At 44.0% G+C, this 26,718-nt stretch overlaps 2 protein-coding genes across 5 annotated transcripts in view; one reads left to right on the forward strand and one right to left on the reverse strand.

The window, feature by feature from the left end:
- Window positions 1-11,819, forward strand: part of rap1gds1 (RAP1, GTP-GDP dissociation stimulator 1) — a 44,343-nt gene extending 32,524 nt beyond the window's left edge. For all 3 annotated transcript variants that reach the window (XM_064343487.1, XM_064343488.1, XM_064343489.1), the window contains 7 exons: window positions 1,099-1,230; window positions 2,330-2,464; window positions 2,912-3,037; window positions 6,987-7,126; window positions 8,718-8,844; window positions 9,515-9,643; window positions 10,219-11,819. In XM_064343487.1, coding sequence (XP_064199557.1) covers window positions 1,099-1,230; window positions 2,330-2,464; window positions 2,912-3,037; window positions 6,987-7,126; window positions 8,718-8,844; window positions 9,515-9,643; window positions 10,219-10,346 — 917 coding nt within the window. In that variant the 3' untranslated portion in view covers window positions 10,347-11,819. The remainder of the gene's footprint in view (window positions 1-1,098; window positions 1,231-2,329; window positions 2,465-2,911; window positions 3,038-6,986; window positions 7,127-8,717; window positions 8,845-9,514; window positions 9,644-10,218) is intronic.
- Window positions 11,820-12,839: 1,020 nt separating this feature from the next.
- The window catches only part of tspan5a (tetraspanin 5a), a 36,337-nt gene continuing 22,458 nt past the window's right edge, over window positions 12,840-26,718 (reverse strand). Inside the window, exons 6-11 of one of the 2 annotated variants that reach the window (XM_064343493.1) lie at window positions 25,956-26,003; window positions 23,474-23,590; window positions 22,976-23,037; window positions 22,158-22,251; window positions 21,378-21,423; window positions 12,840-13,983 (exon numbers count right to left, since the gene is read on the reverse strand). In XM_064343493.1, the coding sequence (XP_064199563.1) occupies window positions 22,179-22,251; window positions 22,976-23,037; window positions 23,474-23,590; window positions 25,956-26,003 (300 nt within the window). In that variant the 3' untranslated portion in view covers window positions 12,840-13,983; window positions 21,378-21,423; window positions 22,158-22,178. The remainder of the gene's footprint in view (window positions 13,984-21,377; window positions 21,424-22,157; window positions 22,252-22,975; window positions 23,038-23,473; window positions 23,591-25,955; window positions 26,004-26,718) is intronic. The other variant, XM_064343494.1, reaches the window with a different exon arrangement.

Genomic DNA, 26,718 nt, shown 5'->3' on the forward strand with positions numbered 1-26,718 from the left:
AAAACTAAAAGGAACCAGAGATGTTGAATAGAAGTGTTTGTTCATGGTTGATTAGGGCATTGGAAATGTGTTCATTGCGTCAATGAAAATGGGGGCACTGGCTGGTGCTTCCCCTCCAGTGAATTTGTACCCCATTTGTTAGTTTTTTTTTTTGCTTACTGTGAGCTGTACTTTTGTGCCCGGTTTTAATATGTAGCTGTTTTCTTAGCTGCGTTTGTCTTTTTTGAGTTATCGGGTGTTAGCCTGCTCACTGTAGCTCTAGGTCTATGTTGATTGTGCACCTGGGATGCCGCGGTGTTGCCTAGGGAAGGGTTGTTTACCAGCGCAGAGATCCGCCACCTCTCTGGAGTTAGCGAAAAGAGCTGCAGGAGCGAGTTCTGAAGGGTGCACGCTCGTCTACACCCTCCTGAACCAATGAAGGGCAGTTCATTCACGGTCAAAATTAGTGCCCAACAGCGCAGCGCTTCACTGATGAGTTTACTCAGAAAGCCAGCGTGGTGCAATCTTTTCTGCCGCATCTTTATGAAATTTAGATTTTAAGAAATGTGGACTGTAATGCACTGTCTTTGTGAATTCAGTTGATCTGCAAAACGTTTGTGACATGCAGTGAAGTGGATTGAATAATCTAAGGCAATATGGGAGGGTAGTGTTTCTGTCCTTTCAGCGAGAGTCCTTGTGTTGTGTGTGGGGGTGGGGTGGGTGTGCTTGTGTGTGTGTGTAGTGGGGTTGCATGTGTGTGTGTGCGTGTGTGCGGGAGGGAGGCTGGCTGTGTGTGTGCATGCGTGTGTGTGTGTGTGTGTGTGTGTGTGTGTGTGTGTGTGTGTGTGTAGGGGGGTTGCATGTGTGTGTGTGTGGGAGGGAGGCTGGCTGTGTGTGTGCATGCGTGTATGTGTGTGTGTGTGCGTGTGTGTGTGTGTGCGCGCGGGGGGAGAGGCTGGCGGTGCGTGCGTGTGTGCATGTGTGTGTGTGTGTGTGCGTGGGGGGAGAGGCTGGCGGTGCGTGCGTGTGTGCATGTGTGTGTTCTTTATCTCTGGCTGATGTGATGGGATGTCAGTATGTATGAGCTGTGATGCTCACTGTCTCTCCCTGCTGTCCCAGATGAGTCCATGCAGAAGCTGTTTGAAGGGGGCAAGGGCAGCGTGTTCCAGAGGGTGCTCTCCTGGGTCCCGTCCCACAACCATCAGCTGCAGCTAGCAGGAGCGCTGGCTATCGCTAACTTCGCTCGCAATGGTAGGCCACCCCCCTCCCCCAGTGTTACGTTTCCTCATTGCAGCAGTGCCTCCGATTGGCCAGCTGCTTTACTCATTTATTTTTAACCAACAGACATGTTGCATGGTTAAGTGACTGTGTGAACCAATGAGGTGGGAGGCCTGTGGGGTTCATCCATTCATAAGGCATTATCCGCATTCCAGAAGTGTCTGCTTATCTTTTGGGCTCATTGGATCACAATGATTTTGGATGTAACATTGCAAGGAGTCAGGCTCACGGCCTTGCATGATAACTGTTATTGGAATGGAACAGTTGCTTCTACTGCTCTGCTTATTTACTTTTAAAACAGTAAATAAGCTTTGTAAAGCTTTTGACACACTAATATTATGGACTTGTTTTTCAGTATGTGGTGTTTGTATATCTGCAAGACCGATGTGGTGATTTTGTCAAGAAGGGTCGGAATGCACAGCATTGAAGTTGCTTCCCTCGGTGTGTGTATTCTGGAACAGACACAGATTTTATCACATAATGGTTGAATCTGGGTCGGGCTAAGCTGATGTACAGGTTGTAGAGGGCAGAATGTATTCTGGTCCTGCAGTACTGAAAAACATAACCGCAAGATTATGAGGTGGGCCCCCTGGTGGCCGCAGCACGTAATGCGCGTGCTCCGGACAGCCCTCAGAATCTGCTTCGGTGCTGCAAATCCTGGAGCCAAATTGAGATTGGAATACCGGAGAGCTGGCTTTTCCTCACGTCTTTTTACCCTGATTAAAGCGCATTACTGCTTTGGCTCCACGCCGCACGCGTTGCCGATCACTTCCTGCGGATGAAATTAGCTACGTCTCTGAGTACGCTGAATCTGGGAAATAGAGCAGCGTTGCGGCATCGTTAGTCACGTTCCCTGATGACTGTATTTTTCGTGCGGTGCCTTCAGCTTAATTGGTAGTCTGACCTTCGTAGTGTTCCGTCTTCTGAGCAGAGGAAAATTACAGGGTTTGTGGTCAGCGAAGAAGATGGGTCCTTATGGCAGGATGCATGTCTTTATGCAGAAGTGCAGTTAATATCATTATGTTAATGAGTGTGTGTGTGTGTGTGTGTGTGCGTGACGTGTGCGTCTCAGACGGGAACTGCATCCACATGGTGGACACGGGCATCGTGCAGAAGCTGCTGGACCTGCTGGACAGACACGTGGACGAGGGCAACGTCACCGTTCAGCACGCCGCCCTCAGCGCCCTGAGGAACCTGGCCATCCCCGGTAAACTCCTCCCCCCTGGCTCTGACACGCCCACGTCTGAAACAGAGGCCAAGCGCATGCTAATGATAAAGTACAATTAGAACTGGTGTAGTTCCAATGCATTTACCTTCATTTTCAGCCCCTGAAAGACCTTTACTTAACCTTTTGAGTTTGTAGAGTTGAGCACTTCAAATGAGCAAACAAAATCCAGTATAATGTCATGCTGGTTAATTTAGAAATCCAGCTACACGACTCACACAGGTAGTATGAATGTCAAGTGAGAGAAAATGGTTTTGAATCAGAACTTGCCAAGGCAGCAGTCCGTATTGTATTATACTGTGCAGAATGGCACGCTCAGGTATGACAGGAAGTGTTAGGCTGGAGGCTGCACCACGGTGAGGCCTTGCTGAACACGCTGCTCTCCCTGCCCTCCCGCCTCGCTGCGGCCGCTGAACTCTCCCCCCTCAGTGGTGAACAAGTCCAAGATGCTGGCTGCCGGCGTGTCGGACGTGGTGCTGAAGTTCCTCAAGTCGGAGATGCCGCCCGTGCAGTTCAAGCTGCTGGGGACGCTACGGATGCTGATCGACACGCAAGGTGGGCGCTGCTGTAGCCCGGCCATTTTGAGCTGCGGCTGTCCCAGACCTGGCTGCGGGTTAAAAAAGCCTTTGCATTCTTTTACAAACCTACATTATCTTATATATATGTATGTATACGCCACACAGCCTGAGTTTGGCTCGTAGTACTCCATTACTAATCATTTAATGACACAGGAAACAGGCTGCTGGTTTTTTGTTTTGATACTGCAGTTATTTACTATTAGCATTCAGAATGAGCGTGTTCGAATGAGCCGCCTGACTAAGCCCACAGACGGTTGATTGTTTGTGCCCACTTTTTTTTGGCTCTGTCAGTCTAAAAGTGGTTGTCAGCATCGAGTTATCAAATGTCATTTTGTTATAAAAGCTTTGCACCCAAACCAGGTTGAGAGCAGGTGCAAATTTAAACCAGTAGGAATGCTTGACTGTGGGAGGAAAAGACCTGCACTCGAGTCTATTATTTTATTTTTCTATTTTCTCCAGACTGTAGGGTGAAAAATTATGGACGGGAAACATTTTGTTTTTGTGGTGACTGCTTAAACGCTGTCTTGTCGGGGAAGCCATTAGCTTGTGTGGTATCTGTGCTGTTATTTAAGAGGCAGCGAGGCGCACTCATGCACCCAGGCATGCACACACACACACACACACAGCAGCACACACACACACACCAGGCAGCACACACACACACACACAGACCATGCACAACACACACACACACACAGGCAGACACACACATGCACTCACACACACACACATGCACACACACACACGCAGACACACACATGCACTCACACACACACACAGGCATGCACACACACACACACAGGCAGACACACACACACACACAGGCATGCACACACACACACACACACAGGCAGACACACACATGCACACACACACACACACACACACACACAAACACACGCACACACACATTACCATAACTGAATTAACTACACTTACTGTACCAGCCGCACACTGACAGCAGATGCCAGATGTCTTCTGAATGTGCCGGAGGCATAGACTGCTTCTCTGAGCACTGAGAGCGCGCTGCTGTACTTTCCAGAGACTGAATGTGCCTGGGCGTAACTGTCAGCTTGCTTATTCAGATAAATCAATCGCATTCAATCATGTCAATCCTATCGTATTCTGCCAAATGAAATCTAATGTATTCCAGTTTAGCTTTAATGAATATGGATCACAGCATGGCAATACAATGAGTACAGTAACGATGAATCTATTTTCTAGTCATTAGCATTACGTCTAGATTAGCTATTAGTGTTAATAAAGCTCTAGACTGTGTATGCACTTTGGCATTACCTCCATTAGTGGTGGCAAATAAGTTAATGCTCTGGCCTCTTAGCCACGGACATTTCACTGCCACAGCTCATTCACACGCTTTATAGCCATGGATGCCATTACCATAGAAGTGTTCGAACACCAGATAGAGCGTGTCTACATTAGGCACTTCCACTACATCATGTGCACACATACGCGGAGAAGCACTCGGACTCGGCCTCCATTTTAGGTGTTCAGTCGTCTGCAGCGTCGGTGCTGTGAGCTCTGCCTCCCCACCTCTTCTGTTTCCTCCTGAGCTCCTTTACAAACAGCAGTGCAGCGAGCTGCCTGTGACGAGTGCCTGAGCGTGCTTACTGTAGCATGGAGTTAGCATGCAGCTAGCGGACATTGTTTTGGTGGAGGGAGGGTGGGCTTCTCAGTCAGAACAGCCAGCTTCCTGCTATTATGCAGCGATGATACTCCCTGTACAGTCAATCCTGTGCACTTACAGAGAGAGAATATTTACTGTAGAAAAGACTAATGACTGTTTAAAGGCTGTGGCCTGTATTCAAACAACATTTGTCCTGAACTTTAACTTACAAGTAAATGCACGCGCTTCACGTTTCTCTTCACAAACTCAGTATGGTTTAATCAGGTTTAGTTTTGGTGATAGCTGAACTAATCAAGCTGTGTTTGTGAAGGAAAAAAATAATCATTGCTTTTAATTGTTAGTCAAAGTTAAGGAGAAATGTTGACTGACTCTGAGCCTGTGTCTGAGCAGAAGTTCCTGTCAGTCGGGTCCCGGTCTGTCTGTGTGTCACAGCCAGCAGGCTGTGTTTGGCACCCCATTCAGGAGCTCTGGTGATCTCCCACAACCCTCCTGCCCTTCTGCCTCCTCAGGCTTCGCTAACGCGGCTGTCGGAGCGTATCCGTTAGCAACCTCCTAGTACCCACCGCTGCCGTCCACCGTTAGGTCCCTCAGGCTTGTGCTAGATAGACACCGGCCTTCAAAGCCTGTACGCACTGTACCTGCGGTGAGCACAGCCTCCATGCTGAATATTTATGAAAATACAAGGGTCTTAAGGGGGGCAATTCGGTCAGATTTCTGCCTCCTGCTGTTTGGTTTCTGTCAGCACCCAGAGCAGCCGCGAGGTGGCTACTGCGACTGTGCCAAACGGTGAGCTCACGCGGTGCGGCCCCACCAGACCCCCCCCCCTCCCCCCTGGCTTTCCCATCACCCACGCCAGCCCCCTTTTTTACTGCTGATATTAGAGAAACACTTTTGCCGAGAAGAGCCTTGAATACTCCCTCTCTGGCCATAAACCTTTTTTTAATGACAAAAAAAAAAAGTGAGATTCTAGACTTCAGGCACTGTATGAATTCCCCGGGATGTGTCGGTGCTAACAAATAATGCAAACGCTGTTCTTTTCTCTTTGTGTTGTTCCTGGGACTCGGGTCAGCCTGGCATAATAAGAGCAGCTCCTCCTCGTCCCTCAGGGGGCCAGATGCAGGAAGGAGGCCTTCCCACAATGCCCCGCATCACCGCGCCACTGCAGGCATGGTATAGCGGGAATGCACAGAGGGCATGTATGTGTTAATTACCAGTGGAGGATTAAAATGGTGGCACCAGGAACAGCTGCCTTCGGAAGCCCGTAATGGCACCCACCTGCTTCACAGCCTCAGTCTTATGACATCCCGTCAGCTGGGTTGCCAGGTACCCAGTTTTATGACTGGAACGGTCCGGTTTTCTAATTATTTGTACAGGTCCGAGAGCGCCCCTTCCAGTCTGGCATCGGTTCTGACGGCTCCGCAGCTTGTTTGCGGTTAAGCTTCCAGCTCTGCACGTTACCCTGTTTAAAAAAATTCTAAATGTGGCAACCCTACCCGCCAGCCCCCAGCCAGCCACTGCCTCAGCTTCTAATTACAGTGCATGTCTTCACTGTGACTGATGACTGGAAACTGTCATGAGCAGAAGTGACCGCAACAGGGGAAAACCTGCCATCGTCGTGTCATTTATAAAGTGGCCTACAATATGATTGTGACCGCTGTGTCTGCTGACATCGTGTGTGGCCCACTGTACACTCCTCTTCTTCAAGGGTCACTAGGCCAGGCAGATCTGAGGGCTGCTGTGTTGCCAGGTCTGCTGTGCACTTGCTAGAAGATGTGTACAGTAGACCTTCGCATAACGGCTCAAGGAAGCTGTGGTGTTAGACTGGAAACTCGCTGGGATTAACTGACCTATTCAGAACTCTCTGAGGTTACCACAAACCTCTCATGTGAACGACTGCTTATTTAGCCAAATCTGAAGTGGTAAATTGGCCTGCCCCACCAGTATATTAATGCAAGAGTAAGCAGGATTAGTGGTTATTATTTGTTCATTAGTTTGTTTATTTTAGACAGACCCCCACCATGGTGGCAGTAATGTGCGATTGTCAAATTGCTGCCCGTAGTGTACGAGGGTGATGTTATATCTCACCCTGAGTTTTGGGTGGGAGGACCGGGTACACCAACACACACACATGCTCTCCCCCTCCCTCTCTCCCAGCTCCACCGTCCCACTCACAAAGGAGAGTGAACCTTGACTGTATTGCATATCAAGAAGTCACTTCTCAGTGCCTGATGACTCAACCCCCCCCCCTTCTCTGACCTCTGGCCTTTGTGTCGTTGAGTAGCCGATGCTGCTGACCAGCTGGGGACCAATCAGAAGCTGGTGGAGAGGCTGGTGGAGTGGTGCGAGGCCAAAGACCACGCTGGAGTGATGGGGGAGTCCAACAGACTGCTGTCCGCTCTCATCCGGCACAGCAAATCAAAGGTGGGTCCCCCACTCCTGCGTACTGACCACAGCGGACTGGACACTGCTCCCCGCATTGACTCGCGTCACATGATTTGTTGGCCTACCTTATTATCACCATGGATACACTTTCATCCTAGTCTGTTGTATTCTGTTCTGTTTTGTCCTATTCTACAATTCTTCACACTAACCAGTGCCTTATTATAACTTTTATGTATTCCTCCTGCAGTTCAACATCAATCTGTATCTCCTTTATACGGTCATCTCATTGCACAGGAGAGTAACTTTATGAAAAACCGCCCTTGCTCTACGCCTTAGCATCTTTCAGTTTATGAGAAATTGTTTTTGGTCACAGTCTGCCGACGTGTGTGAAACAACTTTCTTTTGGGGACACTCTCTTTAGATGTGATCATATATTAGTTATCTTGTATAATTTGTCACACAATGTAATGTAAAACACATCCATGCTGTGTATTTTTTAGAAGTCATCCTTCTGAAGTCTGTGCTACCCATAATGCTGAACCACCCCCATCTTTTAGTCAAGAATCAAACACTCCTCCTTACCCTGGGTCCCCCCTCCCGAAACCTCCTTCCACCCCCATCGTTGCATCGCTACCTGCTGTCTGTTAACATCTCAGTGTATCGTTTACCCCATTGTGTTCACCTGTACTTGCTGTCACGTGTGCTTCTGGGTAATGTAGTAAAGTGCCTGTGGGTTCTTGAAAAGTGCCATATAAAATAAATGTATAATTATGAACTCCAGACTGGTCCTCATAATTTGGCGTGCCCTTAAAAAAAGGCACGCCTGGCTCCGTTACTGCCGCTCGGAGCTGTCAGACTGCGGGGTTCTGGGCCCGGCTCCGCTGGGCCGTGATTAATGTGTTGCGGTCGAGACGCCGTCGTCCTGTTTTACGGTTTATTCTCAGCTGCCGCGGTCCTGCTTCTCTTTCAGAATGTACCCGAGATTCGCAAATACTTCGGGCCTAAATGCGAATTAGAACAGGACGCGTACATAAATCAGAAAGTTTCTTTCCTAAGAAAGTGCTTGTGTTTGTTTTGGGGGTTTTTTTTAAACATGGTGACGTTAGCAGCATTATCTGTTTCTTGGAAGTGCTGTTCACTGGAAAATAATTTGCAAGTTCTCTTGTAGGGCAGTGCAATGAACTTAAATCCAACCAAAGAATTTCCTATCAAAATGCACCGTCTTGCAGCAGTGTGAAATTGTCAGTGATGTCTGTCACGGATATAGAACATGACTCACGGTGTCGAAGATTGTAGGGTAATTTGTGAGAGGTTAAGTTTCCCTGGATACGGGCAGCTGCTAAGGAACAGTGTCGGACCCTGACATTAGCCGTCTCTTTTTTTTTGCTGTTTTGAAAAGCTTTGACATTTGACAGGGTTATTCACCGTTTAATTCAGTCCCTGATCAGAACCACTCTACCACATGACCCGCGTGAATGTCAGGTCGCCGTCTCTCTCTCCTCTCACTCCCTCTCTCTCTCTCTCTCTCTCTCTCTCTCTCTCTCTCTCTCTCTCTCTCTCTCTCTCTCTCTCTCACTCCTCTCTCTCTCTCTCTCCCTCTCTCTCTCTCTCTCTCTCACATCTGCTCCAGGATGTCGTCAGGACGGTCATCCAGTGCAGCGGAGTGAAGCACTTGGTAACCATGGCGACCAGCGAGCACATGATCATGCAGAACGAAGCCCTGGTGGCTCTGGGGCTGATCGCCGCGCTGAATCTGGGTGAGGCTCAGAGCTGGCCGCAGGCCGCTCCGTCGCGCAGAACCCGCTAAGCTAAAAGGAGGCAGGTAGGCTGACTCTGCGGCCGCTCCCCGCTGCTGTGGTTGTGGGGACGTGCGGTGTGCCGTGCGGGAGTCTCTGTGGCCCCGGCAGCCTGCTCTCACCCTGCCCGAGCGGGGCTTGCGTTAGCGAGCGTGTGACTTCGCTGGCAGGCTGATTAACAGCGAGGGCTCAGTGACTGCCGCAGTCAGTCCCCCTGGCTTCAGTCTCGCTGACTATAAATGTAGCCCTCTTACCTGGGGAAATGTGTGTACAAGGGGAACGCGGCGTCGGAAATCTGGTTCACACAGTGGGTTCAGTACACACCCCCACACACACGGTGTGCTGTTCGCCTTCATATCCTGATGATCTCACCCATCAGGGTGTGGCTGCATCGGCACTTTAATACAGCTAGTTGTGAGCTGGAAGTTACTATGTAGAAGCATATTGACTTCTTAGCCAAGCGGCAGGACACATGGTCTTCTAAGACCATCTAGGTGTACTGCATCTGAAATGTTTTGAGGAGTGAAGGTGCAGGGTCATTGTATGGGAAAATTCTGTCTAAATGTTGAAGCTGTGCGTGAGCTTGTATGGTTTACTGCGTATGTATGTATGTGTGCCACATATTATGCAGGCATGGCGGAAAAGGACTTTGTGAGCGCCAGCCTGGTGCAGGTCCTTCACAAGCTGCTGTCCGACGAGAGGAGCGCTCCTGAGATCAAATACAACTCCATGATCCTCATCTGCGCAGTCATGGGCTCGGGTAAGGGGCAGAGTCAAACGCAGAGAGCGAGGGGATTCGCTGTGCCGTAAAAAGAGCCTAGCACTGGCCAGTCAGGTTTATTTGTCTGTGATTACTCGTCACACCAGCGGTGGCTTGACGTCATCTGATGCTATGAATACACACTTGAATTTCATTATGGCATTTGACCCACTTCCCTTTTCTCCTGTGGAGAAGTGGAGATCTGTGAAACCCATCTGGGTTACATCTTACTTGGGCTGAAGTTGAAGAACATTGCTCTGAAACCTGTGTAGGGTTGGCCCACTCTGCCCTACAAAAAGTTTCCTCTGCTCCATAAATGTTCTGTTTATAGTTCCTAGAACATTTATGATGCATTCCCAAAGAATAGACAGCACAAACAACTGTGCCAGAGTGTGACAAATTTAGCCTGGGCTAAATGTGTTGAATCTGGGCTGTTCTCCAAGGGGACAAAGAAAGGTTAGAGTTTGGGGAATACTTTGACTTCCTGTCTGTCTCGTTGGTGTAAGGTTTTTTTTGGTTGGGCTCATTAAGCGAACCCGGTCCTCACGGCGGCTGTGTGTGTCTCGTCTCCGCAGAGCCTCTCCACAAGGAGGTCCAGGGCCTGGCGTTCCTGGACGTGGTGTCCAAGCTGCGTTCGCACGAGAACAAAACGGTGGCGCACCAGGCGTCGCTGACAGAGCAGAGGTTAACGGTGCAGAGCTAAAGGACTCAAACCCACGCCCCCTACCCCCTTCAAATCTCACTATGTGTGCCCCATTATCACACCCCCCTCTCCCCCAACCACCACCACCCCCGCCCCTCTCAGAGTCTCCTGCCGCGCCCAGCCGGCTGCCCCGGCTAGCCGCCCGCCCCCCCCCCACCACCCCCTTCCGCTACCCACGCCTGCATGCGCAGCCCCTGCTCAGCTCCTCGTCCGGGCGCCCTCACGCAACCCTCCGCAATACGCAACAGCAACACAACCACTTTCGAAAAGACCATAGCTGTGATACAAGTCCTCTAATAATCAATAAGAAAAAAGGGAAGAGATAAAAAAAAATAATAATGTAAAAAGCCGCCACATATCCACCAAGCGTCCGACGTGTCCCTTTGTAGCTTGAATTCCAGCGTAGTTTGAAACGTGCATGTTCTAGTCCAGTTGATGGTGTAACAGTGTTCAGCCCTCACCTGTCCACGGGTGACCCCCCCCTCCCCTCCCACCCACCCCCCATGGCCCGACCCAGGCTGTCCGTGTAGAGGTATAGCGTGTTGTATCTGGGAGTAAAGGGCCAGAGAGGGGGGGGTCTGTACAGTAAACTGGGAGAATACGATCCAGGGCAATGCCCCCCCCCTTCCCCCCACCACCACCAAAACTCCCTCTCCTGCTCCCAGCCTGTAGCAGAGATACAGAGTGCCAATACGCCCCTGTCTTTGGCCTCAAGCAGTTAAAAAATAAAAGCCAAAAAAAAAGAAACAATAAAATCCTAAATAAAATCTTTAAAAAAAAAAAAATAATGGTTCATACGATTATATAATAAAGACTGAAGTGGTCCAGCGTGCAGTGTGAAACTGTATTTTGTGTACTGTGCCAGGGGGGTGGTCTGCGTAGCTCAGGAAGGGCTATGGGTGGGGGTGGGGTTCGGAGGCGGAGCCCCGCTCAGCACGGGTGGCAGGTGATTGACAGGCAGGAGGTGGTTCTGGCTAGCTGAAGGGCTAGAGCAAAACTGGCCAGAACTCAGCAAGACTCGGGAAATTAGTCTGGTAATGCCTGCCTTTGATACGTCACCTCCGCGTAGACACGTGACTGTGCAGAGATAATAAAATAAAAATAACCTCCCTAGCGGGATGGCACCTACGGTGTGGTTGTGGGTGCAGTCCTGAGAGGAACGTCAAGATGTACATATTTGCCAGTGGTACAGTACTGTTTTTACCCTGCCGGACTGGCAGTTTACAGATCTCCTGTTATCCCTGATTTGCGCCAATCATGAAAATGCTGCCGTGCCATCTGGGTGGCTGTGTTCCAGTCCATAGCCATTATTTGTCGGTTTATTTAATGTAATTTATTAAAGATTTGTTGTACCCTGAGAAACAAATCTATTGGAAACAACCACCATAACCGCATATTTAACTTTGTCTGTTGTAAATGTCTGCTGCTGTCTTGTACATTCGAGGATTAAAACGGAGAAAATTAAAAACTGTTGCTGGATATGAGCTCTGATTTTTGTTGTGTTGTGTCAGCTGTATGTTGATGCTCGCAAACGGGTGCAATGTGAGACTGCAGAACCCTGAAAAACGCAAAAGGCTCATTGACATGATTTCCATTTATTTTCAACGTAGGCCCAAAAGGCTCCCAGACACACCCAAAAGATACAGTAATTTCCTGATAACAGCGAACAAACACTGATAACCATAATTCACACTAGCCGTGAACAGATGACCCATAGTATATGAAATGGCTGTACCCTAACTTTTTTGAGTTCATGACCCAATTGGTAAGCAAATACAATTTCTGGGTTTCATCCCTAATTCCCTTATAAAAAGCAGGCTAACATATTTTAACATATGTCAAATAAGAATTTAGTCTTTCCCATGTGAAAAAAACTGCATGTGCAATGAATAACAGTGCAGTGTTTAGACTGGTGTGTATGTCAGTGAAAAGCATTTTTTGTTACATTACAGGCATTTGGCACACGCTCTTATCCAGAGCGACTTGCACACCTTCTCATCTATCTCTTGACTCACCCTAACCCCTCTCAGGTCCCATCAGTTTGGGCCCAGACACACAGTGAATGCACTCGGGCATCTGAGCCTTTGAGGCGCGTCCCTCAGACCGCGCTCCGCCTGTCCCCCTCTGCGGTATTGGGGCGTGCTGAAGGGTAGGAGACGCGCTGCTCTCTGAGGCTCTGGCGCAGACGTGTCGTTTACAGAGAGGGGGCGAGGTCGCGGGGTTTGACCCGAGCGCGCACCCCCCCCCCCACCGGGGACGGGCGCTGCCAGGAAAGCCAGCGCGCCGGGGCGGGCGTGGGGGGGGGGGACGAGCACCGGGGCAGAGCAGTCACAAACCGGCCTTTGTCTGCACCGCGGAGCATGTAACCGGATGAGACGGCTCCATGCACCCTCACCACCCCCGGGCCTACTGCACAGTCCTTCGGCGGTCTGCAGTCAGAACACCCCAGTCCAAGCACATCACCGGGGAAATAACATGACAAAGCCACACACATTCAAATTTGGTTCTCTCTTTTTATTATCATCCTAGTCAATGTCACTGGGTACAGGAATAAGGCTGGGTTTAGTTCACAGGGGAATCAGCACAGACAGTGAAAGTAAAATGGCGGACGCCCTGCGTGTGCACAGAGCCGAAGCTGCAGAGGCTGGCTGGATTGGCGATTGATCCTCTCGCACTGCGGGCAAGAAGGCGCAGTTTGGGGGAGCCGGCGTGAGGGAAACGCCTCGCCCGTCCTGCTTTGGGTGTGAAGGGCTTCTCTTTCGCACAGGTGTGGATGTGCTGCTCTTCAGTAGTGCTTGCCTTTGTTCCTGGCACACCGGCAGGCAGAGATGAGAAATCCTGGATATGTTGGCTCAGATAGGCTGCTTGCCTTAGAGCTTAACCACTACTCAAAATGGTAGGGGATATAACCTGAACATTTTATCAGCTATAAAGAAACTACATTTCTCAAGACACCACAAGACTTAAAACACTATTTAGAACCTGTTTGTTTGGCAAGAAATTAGCCTCAGCCGTATGGTCTATTTATGTCATACCCAAATTAGTTAACTGGGAATCAACTCATATGTATTCTACAAAGAAAAAGGTACTTCACTTGTCTTTTTTCAAGACAAAATGTCTAGAAGGGTACCGTTACTGGACACTACCAAATGAAGACAAACTGCCATCCTCCTACCTATTTTGGGCATAGGCTCAAATACTTCAGCTGAAAATACACAGAATTCTGGGAAGATTTAACTCTGGGTATTTTACATCAATTCTTTTTGTAATATTCCAACCCCTGTGTGCTGAAATGTGGAATATGACAGCAACCTTTACACTGGTCATTAGAGTGAACAAAATACTTTTTACATCATGGAATGCACAAGACCCAATGCCATTCTGTTAGGCATGCAGTGTATTTACACAACCACCCATGCCTTTTTAGTTTTTTTGTTTTTTTTTTACATTTCTTACACAAGGGTGTTTGACACCACCACAGATATTGGAAAAAAAGACTCATGGAACCCCTACAAAATTATTATTATGTACAGATCATAAAACAAACGGTACAGGTAATCTTTGTACAGTTTTCAGACAAGGTGAACTTGGCCTTCCCTGCTCCATCCCTTGCTGGTGTCAGCATGCTTAAGCAGACCTGCGGAGAGGAACCAGGCATGGTCAGTGCCTCCAAATGCCTTACAATGAGCATCCACCTTCAAAATGCAGACTTAGGTTCTTAAAGGTTTTATGGAGAATTCTCAACTACAGCAGAGTATGCTCTTTCATATTTCTTAGCTCAGGAGATCCCACATTTTTACCATTTCAACTTATAGCTGAGAAACAGCACCTGCTGACACCTTTCGGTTTCAAGGCAGTGGCTATTTATGTACATGGAAGCTCATCTAAAGCACAGAGTATGTACTAGAATAGCAAATACAGTATATTAACCTGCTGAACACAGCCGTAAACTTGCCTCGACCCTCAGACTTATCGTTTTCATAACCCTAACCCTAAGTTGAGCCCTAAAACGTAATTGAAGCCATAGGAACTGTTGAAAACATGTGATTACTCATTTAAAATTGTGGAAAAACTAAGTCAAGACTGTGAATTCCATAGTACAAATGCTAAAAAATATATTTGAGACATTAAAAAAAAATTGGTTTCCCTGAAAAAATATGTATATATTCCAGATCCTTTTATGGTCATAGGTACCTATACTAGTATATACAAAATTTTTGGATTGTCCAAAATCAAAAAAGAACCAATGTCCCAACCTTTCTTTAACCTGCTGAACACAGCCGTAAACTTGCCTCGACCCTCAGACTTATCGTTTTCATAACCCTAACCCTAATTTGAGCCCTAAAACGTAATTGAAGGCATAGGAACTGTTGAAAACATGTGATTACTGATTTAAAATTGTGGAAAAACTAAGTCAAGACTGTGAATTCCATAGTACAAATGCTAAAAAATATATTTGAGGCCTTAAAAAAAAAATGTTTTCCCTGAAAAGATATGTATATATTCCATATCCTTTTATGGTCATAGGTACCTATACTAGTATATACAAAATTTTTGGATTGTCCAAAATCAAAAAAGAACCAATGTCCCAACCTTTCTTTAACCTGCTGAACACAGCCGTAAACTTGCCTCGACCCTCAGACTTATCGTTTTCATAACCCTAACCCTAATTTGAGCCCTAAAACGTAATTGAAGCCATAGGAACTGTTGAAAACATGTGATTACTCATTTAAAATTGTGGAATAACTAAGTCAAGACTGTGAATTCCATAGTACAAATGCTAAAAAATATATTTGAGGCCTTAAAAAAAAAATGGTTTCCCTAAAAAAATATGTATATATTCATATCCTTTTAGGTCATAGGTACCTATACTAGTATATACAAATTTTTGGATTGTCCAAAATCAAAAAAGAACCAATGTCCCAACCTTTCTTTAACCTGCTGAACACAGCCGTTAACTTGCCTCGACCCTCAGACTTATCGTTTTCATAACCCTAACCCTAATTTGAGCCCTAAAACGTAATTGAAGCCATAGGAACTGTTGAAAACATGTGATTACTGATTTAAAATTGTGGAAAAACTAAGTCAAGACTGTGAATTCCATAGTACAAATGCTAAAAAATATATTTGAGGCCTTAAAAAAAATGGTTTCCCTGAAGAAATATGTATATATTGCATATCTTTTAGGGTCATAGGTACCTATACTAGTATATACAAAATTTTTGGATTGTCCAAAATAAAAAAAAACCAATGTCCCAACCTTTCTTTAACCTGCTGAACACAGCCGTAAACTTGCCTCGACCCTCAGACTTATCGTTTTCATAACCCTAACCCTAATTTGAGCCCTAAAACGTAATTGAAGGCATAGGAACTGTTGAAAACATGTGATTACTCATTTAAAATTGTGGAAAAACTAAGTCAAGACTGTGAATTCCATAGTACAAATGCTAAAAAATATATTTGAGGCCTTAAAAAAAAAATGGTTTCCCTGAAAAAATATGTATATATTGCATATCCTTTTAGGGTCATAGGTACCTATACTAGTATATACAAAATTTTTGGATTGTCCAAAATAAAAATAAAAACCAATGTCCCAACCTTTCTTTAACCTGCTGAACACAGCCGTAAACTTGCCTCGACCCTCAGACTTATCGTTTTCATAACCCTAACCCTAATTTGAGCCCTAAAACGTAATTGAAGCCATAGGAACTGTTGAAAACATGTGATTACTGATTTAAAATTGTGGAAAAACTAAGTCAAGACTGTGAATTCCATAGTACAAATGCTAAAAAATATATTTGAGGCCTTAAAAAAAAAATGGTTTCCCTGGAAAAATATGTATATATTCCATATCATTTTATGGTCATAGGTACCTATACTAGTATAAACAAAATTTTTGGATTGTCCAAAATCAAAAAAGAACCAATGTCCCAACCTTCCTTTAACCTGCTGAACACAGCCGTGAACTTGCCTCGACCCTCAGACTTATCGTTTTCATAACCCTAACCCTAAGTTGAGCCCTAAAACGTAATTGAAGCCATAGGAACTGTTGAAAACATGTGATTACTGATTTAAAATTGTGGAAAAACTAAGTCAAGACTGTGAATTCCATAGTACAAATGCTAAAAAAATATATTTGAGGCCTTAAAAAAAAATGGATTCCCTGAAAAAATATGTATATATTGCATATCCTAATAGGGTCATAGGTACCTATACTAGTAAATACAAAATTTTTGGATTGTCCAAACATCAAAAAGAACCAATGTCCCACCTTCTTTAACCTGCTGAACACAGCCGTGAACTTGCTCGACCCTCAGACTTATCGTTTTCATAACCCTAACCCTAATTGAGCCCTAAAACGTATTGAAGCCATAGGAACTGTTGAAAACATGTGATTACTATTAAAATTGTGGAAAACTAAGTCAAGACTGTGAATTCCATAGTACAAATGCTAAAAAATATATTGAGCTAAAAAAAAATGTTTCCTAAAATATGTTAATCATATCCTTTAGTCATAGGACCTATACTAGTAAACAAAATTTGATGTCCAATAAAAAACCAATGTCCAACCTTTCTTTAACCTGCTGACACGCGTACTGCCTCGACCTCACTTCGTTCATAACCCTAACCTATGAGCCCAAAACGATGAAGCTAGGAACTGTGAAACATGTGATTACTATTAAATTGTGGAAAAAGTCAGACTGTGAATCCATATAAAGCTAAAAATATATTTAGGCCTTAAAAAAAAGGTTTCCCGAAAATATGTTTTTCATATCCTTTTATGTCATAGGACTATCTATATACAATTTTGATGTCCAAATCAAAGAACCAATGTCCCAACCTTTCTTTACCTCTGAACGTGAACTTGCCTCGACCCTCAGACTTATCGTTTTCCTAACCCTAACCCTAATTTGAGCCCTAAAACGTAATTGAAGCCATAGGAACTGTTGAAAACATGTGATTACTCATTTAAAATTGTGGAAAAACTAAGTCAAGACTGTGAATTCTATAGTACAAAAGCTAAAAAATATATTTGAGGCCTTAAAAAAAAATGGTTTCCCTGAAAAAATATGTATATATTCCATATCCTTTTATGGTCATAGGTACCTATACTAGTATATACAAAATTTTTGGATTGTCCAAAATCAAAAAAGAACCAATGTCCCAACCTTTCTTTAACCTGCTGAACACAGCCGTGAACTTGCCTCGACCCTCAGACTTATCGTTTTCATAACCCTAACCCTAAGTTGAGCCCTAAAACGTAATTGAAGCCATAGGAACTGTTGAAAACATGTGATTACTGATTTAAAATTGTGGAAAACTAAGTCAAGACTGTGAATTCCATAGTACAAATGCTAAAAAATATATTTGAGGCCTTAAAAAAAAAATTGTTTTCCCTGAAAAAATATGTATATATTCCATATCCTTTTGTGGTCATAGGTACCTATACTAGTATATACAAAATTTTTGGATTGTCCAAAATCACGAAAGAACCAATGTCCCAACCTTTCTTTAACCTGCTGAACACAGCCGTGAACTTGCCTCGACCCTCAGACTTATCGTTTTCATAACCCTAACCCTAAGTTGAGCCCTAAAACGTAATTGAAGCCATAGGAACTGTTGAAAACATGTGATTACTGATTTAAAATTGTGGAAAAACTAAGTCAAGACTGTGAATTCCATAGTACAAATGCTAAAAAATATATTTGAGGCCTTAAAAAAAAAATGGTTTCCCTGAAAAAATATGTATATATTCCATATCCTTTTATGGTCATAGGTACCTATACTAGTATATACAAAATTTTTGGATTGTCCAAAATCAAAAAAGAACCAATGTCCCAACCTTTCTTTAACCTGCTGAACACAGCCGTGAACTTGCCTCGACCCTCAGACTTATCGTTTTCATAACCCTAACCCTAAGTTGAGCCCTAAAACGTAATTGAAGCCATAGGAACTGTTGAAAACATGTGATTACTGATTTAAAATTGTGGAAAAACTAAGTCAAGACTGTGAATTCCATAGTACAAATGCTAAAAAATATATTTGAGGCCTTAAAAAAAAATGGTTTCCCTGAAAAAATATGTATATATTCCATATCCTTTTATGGTCATAGGTACCTATACTAGTATATACAAAATTTTTGGATTGTCCAAAATCAAAAAAGAACCAATGTCCCAACCTTTCTTTAACCTGCTGAACACAGCCGTGAACTTGCCTCGACCCTCAGACTTATCGTTTTCATAACCCTAACCCTAAGTTGAGCCCTAAAACGTAATTGAAGCCATAGGAACTGTTGGAAACATGTGATTACTGATTTAAAATTGTGGAAAAACTAAGTCAAGACTGTGAATTCCATAGTACAAATGCTAAAAAATATATTTGAGGCCTTAAAAAAATGTTTTCCCTATTAAAATATGTATAAATTCCATATCCTTTTATGGTCATAGGTACCTATACTAGTATATACAAAATTTTTGGATTGTCCAAAATCAAAAAAGAACCAATGTCCCAACCTTTCTTTAACCTGCTGAACACAGCCGTGAACTTGCCTCGACCCTCAGACTTATCGTTTTCATAACCCTAACCCTAAGTTGAGCCCTAAAACGTAATTGAAGCCATAGGAACTGTTGAAAACATGTGATTACTGATTTTAAATTGTGGAAAAACTAAGTCAAGACTGTGAATTCCATAGTACAAATGCTAAAAAACATATTTGAGGCCTTAAAAAAAAAATGTTTTCCCTGAAAAAATATGTATATATTCCATATCCTTTTATGGTCATAGGTACCTATACTAGTATATACAAAATTTTTGGATTGTCCAAAATAAAAAAAAAACCAATGTCCCAACCTTTCTTTAACCTGCTGAACACAGCCGTAAACTTGCCTCGACCCTCAGACTTATCGTTTTCATAACCCTAACCCTAAGTTGAGCCCTAAAACGTAATTGAAGCCATAGGAACTGTTGAAAACATGAGATAACTCATTTTAAATTGTGGAATAACTAAGTCAAGACTGTGAATTCCATAGTACAAATGCTAAAAAATATATTTGAGGCCTTAAAAAAAAAATGGTTTCCCTAAAAAAATATGTATATATTCCATATCCTTTTATGGTCATAGGTACCTATACTAGTATATACAAAATTTTTGGATTGTCCAAAATCAAAAAAGAACCAATGTCCCAACCTTTCTTTAACCTGCTGAACACAGCCGTAAACTTGCCTCGCCCCTCAGACTTATCGTTTTCATAACCCTAACCCTAAGTTGAGCCCTAAAACGTAATTGAAGCCATAGGAACTGTTGAAAACATGTGATTACTCATTTAAAATTGTGGAATAACTAAGTCAAGACTGTGAATTCCATAGTACAAATGCTAAAAAATATATTTGAGACCTTAAAAAAAAAATGGTTTCCCTGAAAAAATATGTATATATTCCATATCCTTTTATGGTCATAGGTACCCATACTACTATATACAAAATTTTTGGATTGTCCAAAATCAAAAAAAGAACCAATGTCCCAACCTTTCTTTAACCTGCTGAACACAGCCGTGAACTTGCCTCGACCCTCAGACTTATCGTTTTCATAACCCTAACCCTAAGTTGAGCCCTAAAACGTAATTGAAGCCATAGGAACTGTTGAAAACATGTGATTACTCATTTTAAATTGTGGAAAAACTAAGTCAAGACTGTGAATTCCATAGTACAAATGCTAAAAAATATATTTGAGGCCTTAAAAAAAAATGTTTTCCCTGATAAAATATGTATAAATTCCATATCCTTTTATGGTCATAGGTACCTATACTAGTATATACAAAATTTTTGGATTGTCCAAAATCAAAAAAGAACCAATGTCCCAACCTTTCTTTAACCTGCTGAACACAGCCGTGAACTTGCCTCGACCCTCAGACTTATCGTTTTCATAACCCTAACCCTAAGTTGAGCCCTAAAACGTAATTGAAGCCATAGGAACTGTTGAAAACATGTGATTACTGATTTAAAATTGTGGAAAAACTAAGTCAAGACTGTGAATTCCATAGTACAAATGCTAAAAAATATATTTGAGGCCTTAAAAAAAATGGTTTCCCTGAAAAAATATGTATATATTCCATATCCTTTTATGGTCATAGGTACCTATACTAGTATATACAAAATTTTTGGATTGTCCAAAATCAAAAAAGAACCAATGTCCCAACCTTTCTTTAACCTGCTGAACACAGCCGTGAACTTGCCTCGACCCTCAGACTTATCGTTTTCATAACCCTAACCCTAAGTTGAGCCCTAAAACGTAATTGAAGCCATAGGAACTGTTGAAAACATGTGATTACTGATTTAAAATTGTGGAAAAACTAAGTCAAGACTGTGAATTCCATAGTACAAATGCTAAAAAATATATTTGAGGCCTTAAAAAAAAAATGGTTTCCCTGAAAAAATATGTATATATTCCATATCCTTTTATGGTCATAGGTACCTATACTAGTATATACAAAATTTTTGGATTGTCCAAAATCAAAAAAGAACCAATGTCCCAACCTTTCTTTAACCAAATCTAACTGAAGTTCTAAAATGTCATACAGCACTGTGTGAGTCAGACCAGCCTTTCTTTTACTTGCTGTCCAGTGAAAACAGCCATTAAGTGCTAATTATTCAGTCAGAAAATGTCTTCCAATTCAATTCAATTCAAAATGCTATATTTTCAGAAAATGTCTTCCACTCTTTTGGGAGACTTGCTTTGAGTTTTTCGAAGACATCTGCAGGGATATTTATTCATGCTTCTTGTAAACGCCTCCAAAGTTCAGTCGGTTGCATTTTCTGCTTCTCTCGATCCACGTAATCCCAGGCACATGTGCAGTTTATTTTTGGGGAAACAATCATTTGCACCGAATGGCTGTTTTGATGGGAAATTGAATAAACGAAAGGATGGGCTGTATATGACATTGTTCTTAAAAAGGAAAATGGTTTCTTTTTTCATTTTGTGGACTTCTTTAAGGGAGTTTTGGACTTTGCAAGAAGGTTCCGGAGTGGCATTACCTGTGTCTTCGAAGGTGAGAATGGGCAGCAGCCTCAGGTGAACAGGCTGTTGTAAGAGAGAGGGGAGGAGCCGGTTAGCGCACTCTGGAGCCGAGAGGGGAAGCAGTGATATGTGTGATTCCTGTCTACAGTGCACTGGGGCAGGCGGGGGAGTAGAGGCAGGTGATAGACAGTCAGGTGACAGGCTGGAGCAGAGAGAAGTGGCGGTAGCATAGCAGAGGAGTGGTGTTGATTGGATGCTGGGAATTCAAATCCGGGGATGGGACAAACCAATATGACTTGATGTGGAGGGGAGGGGCAAAGGGAACAAGCCAGGGATCCCAGTGTAATAAGCATAAAAATGTGTACGAGATGCATATGATGTAATGTGGAATTACAGTGAAATCAATGTAAAAGGCTATGGGGATCACGTGTGTATCCATGCTCTTCCAGTCTTTTGATTAGTTATTCACGCGTGGAACTTTCCACCACAAGCAAAACCTTGTCATTCCAAGTAAAATAAAAACATCAGTGGTTCATCATAGATACTGGGTCCGCTCCATTTCTGATGTATGTCAATATATAGAACCAAGATAGAAAACGTACGCATTCATATGCTGGAGCCTGTCCTAATGAGCACAACAGAGGTGCAGTAACACCAGTGGAGCACAAGCCCTCAGGAGAGAAACCTTGGCACTCACGGTTATGAATGCTAATTTAATTATTATTATTATTTTTTTTTTTTAACTACCACAAAAGAAGCCGTATGAAAACATGAAGAAAGACGTCCTTCGCACCCACCAGGTAAACACACACACATCCTCATGAGTATGCGCTGGGTTTCTTGCCAGAGTGCGGCGGGGGAGGCCGGCGTGCGGAGATAGAGGGGGGCACCCTGACGAGGCACGGGGAGGAAGAATGACCGGTGAGGTGAGAGGCATGAGAAGATGGGGTGACGCGGGGGCCCCCCCGCTTTTCCGCTGCAGTAAGAGCACGTCCAGTGAAATGACCCTGAATGTTGGGCCCCCTGCCGAGGTCATGACCGATGCTTGAAAAGGGGACTGTGATTGGGCTGTAGCTGATCCCACTGCCCCTGCTATGTGTGCCAAAGAAATGTCACCAGTGTAATCTGAGGTTAGTAGACTGGCTTTCGGTTATATAAAATCGCTCTGTAATAAAAATAATGGGTAACATTGGCTAAATGTGTAACCAAACTAACTGGGTTGTTGATTTCCAGCTATTAAAGTACATATTACAGCTCTTCCACTGCAGCACAATAATCAGTATCTCCCTTGTGTAATGCACATGATGTGCCAACAGGTGGCATGCTTCTCTCAAAACAAAACTGCAGCACTTGACATGTATTTTACAGACTTCCATGGTAGAATATATAAAGACAGGAAAAACAGAGTGACAAGACCACAATTTCAGATTTACACAATTTAAAGAGTATGTGTGTGTGTGTGTGTGTGTGTGTGTGTTGTGTTGCGTTTGCTATTCTTAAAAAGGATGATATAGGCAATACTATAGAGTTAGGCTTTGAAGACAGCTAGCTAAGCAGGTGTTAGCAGATTTCTTTAGCACTGAAATAGGTCTTAGTTTAATCAAGAACATCTCACCAGCTTGCCCTCACAGCTTCAATGTCGCTCACTAGGTTTTGTGCCAGGCATATCCCGAAAATCTGAAACATCCAAAACAAAGACACTAGACATTGTGTTTCCCCAACTTATTAATGATGTCTTCAGGAGGAAAAAAAAGGCTCAAGCCCACAGCGATATGGTTTCATCAGTACAGTGTTTCTAACTGTCAAAGGGTCAACGGTCATTTTCCTGACTGCAACAGGGGCTGTCATAAGGTTAATAAAGAGCAACTGACCAGGATACTTTGCACTGCTGGCCTGTCTCATTGTCTCATTAACTAAACAACATCAACCTTGCTGTGATAAGTCATTTAACCAGTTCCATTAAAACACATAATATCACACCCACGCAAATGAAACAACAAACCAGAAAAAGTGAAATACAACAGGTCATAATTTCCTTTATATATGATGAGGAAGATACAATATGTATAACACAGTATACAGTAGTGGTCCAGTATAGCAGATGCACTCCCACCTGTAATAGTGCAATTCCTATAAATATCCCTGCCACCACCGTCAGGTTGTCTTGGAGCCACTTCTCAAACTGCGGCACGCACCCTTTCACATAAATATATGTCTTCTGTTCTGAATCCTGCAGACAGACAACGAGTACAAATCAGCACATTACATTACACGTGTTCAGTCCAGATAGATATATTTTAATATCCCTGGCCTGTAATACTGTCAGACAGAAAAAAATTAACTACTTGAGTATCTACAATGTAAACAGTATCAGTTAAAATATATATTCATATTTCAGATCATTAGGCTTTTCGTTTCTATTAATTTTCCACATGAAAAATAAACCCATAATTCTAATTCTATGGTTCTTTCAGGATAGATGTAAAGAAGTGTGACATACAGATTTTTTAAAGATTTTTTCAAACAGTTAAATTTAACAGTATAGGAAGCACATTCTTGTCATATTCAATAAGTGAATCCAGACCCCCCACCCGTCAAAGCATGCTGCGAGCTGAATATTAGTTCCTAGGCCACTGTTGATGTTGGTAGGATTGGTATGCTAATAACGTTAATATATAAACTCATTAATTCGCCATCAGCCCACTGAGTCATATCACACAGGAAGCTGGGTGAGGTAGACGGGGGGTTCAGCAAAAACAAAACTTTCAGCCGAGAGAGAAAGAAGAAGCACTGGCAGTTGCGTTCTCATCACATCTTCCTCAACACCTGCCAGCTCATCAACGCAGCGACCAAGTGTCTATCCATAAACGACAAGGTTTTAATACATCGAGCCACAGCTTTAGGGAGTCAATAAACTATAAATCGCGCTGCACAATGAAAGCATTCATTTCCACACTCTAGACATACCAAAGCGAAAAATCCACAATCCTTTGGTCACATGAGGACTGAAAAAAGGGGGGGGGGGGAGGTAGCTGGTAAGGAGAAACCATAGAAAAAAAAATAAACAAGAATCTCCTTGTGCTGTTTTTCCTGTGTAGTGCGCCAAAGAAAAGTATTAAAAAATGCTTCGTTAGAAAGTTCATCCAGAGGGGTGATGTTTTGCCACTATGAGTGATTCCAGACAGTTGCCTCCAGTAGTTAGGAAATAGAGCTAGTCGATTAACAAAGCGTCTCCATAACACACAGGTTCTGCAGCCGTCTGTGCCCCACTCCCACAGTAATGCACAGGCTGGAGCACTGGTATGGGAGGGGGTGTGGCCATTCAACATAGTCTAATGACCAGGGAGCTGCATGGCCAGCACCAACCACCCAGGCTCTGACAGGGAGCGCCTAGTAACAGTCACCAAGTAACTGGCATGAGAGATTCTACAGGTGCCATTCTTCCGTTTTTACCAAAAAGAGGTTTCGTGTGATGGAGGTTCATTGAGAGGCCTTGGGAAATGAATTTCTCCTCAGTATCATTTAAGGCTGACTGCAGTGGCATTTGTGGCTGAAACTCATCTTTATTAGCAACACGCATGAAATGTGCAGAGCAAGTTTGGTCAGAAAACTCTTGTTGTAGGCCACCGTTGGTCGGCCTCAGTGACCACATGTTCTCATACTCCAATCACATACACACATCACTAACAGCCTTTTTTAAACCAGCAGTCAGGCCTTTCGGGTTCTGCTGATTGACTGCACTGCTGTTTGCATGCTTCGCTTGCGGCAGCTCACAGATTTGCGCTCAAGGAAGTATTGCTCTAACAAACGCTACTCAAAGAATTGCTGCTCTGCGAATCAGTATGGTCTTCCTGATCTTTCAGGAAACAGTAGGAGCTCTGCTCTGCTCATGTCTAGTAGGGGATATGTATTGTGATCCCTGTTCGATAGGCTAGTGCACATTAGTGCATGCACAGGCACACCTAAAGTCGATCCATTCACCAACTGAAAATGATTACTTTGCATATTCAATAATATATTTAATCTAAATGTGCATGTTTTGCTGACTGAAATAAATGCATCATTAGGCGTTAAGGCAGCATTTAAACTCCAGCTTCAGAGCCACCTGCTAACCACAGGTTGAAACAAGCCAAATAAATATTGACTCTTGAATATACTTCATAACTAAAGTGTTAGCACCTGACAAAATAAATCTGTTCTAAAGATTAATTCCTGGGCACAAGCTTTCTTAAAAAAAAAAACCTTCTCTTCCAGATCAAACCAACCAGCTGACTGAAAACCAATTATGCCAACAATAACATCCCTCTTGTGCAAGATTCTCTGTTGCTAAGGCAGGAAGGTATGAATGTACAAATCACAGGCAGGAAAAGCCTAAGGAGGGTAAAGCTTGAAGCTGATGACTCAAACCAGCCAATGTAACAGCAAACAAATGAAAATCTCTCCCTCTCTCTCTCTCTCTCTCTCTCTTTCTCTCTGCAAAAAACTCAATACAGTTCAGTAAAGCAGTCACGCTGGACACATATTTGACGCCCATGTTATTACACGTCTGAGCCTTGTGTGCGTAAGCCAAAGGAGAAAAGGTTTGTCTGACTCACTGCTTTTGCGCGCACATCATAGCCACACTGTGTGTTGATGACATCCTCCTGAAAACAAACGAAAAAAAAGTTATCGTTAGACAGTAATCAAACATTAAGCCTCCGTGGCGTAAATTCCATTTAAACACATCAGCAACACTGGACTGCTGAGGGCTCGGCCGGACGCTCATGAAGAGGAATCCAGGTCTCCGCAGCACGTCTGCAAGAGCTGAGCTGAACTGCTCCAGTCTAAGATAAACTGGAGTGTTTGAACAGCCACAAAGGCCAGGACAATCGCTCTACGTTCAGTCCCAGCTCTGCTCTCTGTAAACACCGCATATCAAGAGGGCAGTTACGAGGGCCGTGCATTCCTGCAGACGGCCGTTTGTGCCAGCGCATTCTCAACGGCAGCGCGTATCTTTTAACCCCAGACGGTAAAGCCGTTAATGAACTGACGACTTCAATGAGACGAGAGGTCAAAGGCCACCCCGGTTGATGTGCTGACTCATCAGAAAGTGTAAAGTTGAGCCAAAAGCGAAACCGCGTTGGGCACAGTCGAGGAATTACACTGCGGCAACCACAAACCAAACCGCACCTCAGGGAGATAACTTCAGGGAGGGGGAAATGAGGGAGGAACCGTGTGTGGAGGCAGCTGCTGTATGCTGGAGCTTACCAGCAGAAGGACACAAGTCCTGGAGAAAAGCACGCCATGATTAGAGATCTGAACAATTTCCTGTCTGTGCTTCTGAAGCTGCTGCAGGGACTAAACAATCCTGTCCGGTAG

The sequence above is a fragment of the Anguilla rostrata genome, chromosome 7 (genome assembly GCF_018555375.3).
Source record: "Anguilla rostrata isolate EN2019 chromosome 7, ASM1855537v3, whole genome shotgun sequence".
Classification (NCBI taxonomy): domain Eukaryota; kingdom Metazoa; phylum Chordata; class Actinopteri; order Anguilliformes; family Anguillidae; genus Anguilla; species Anguilla rostrata.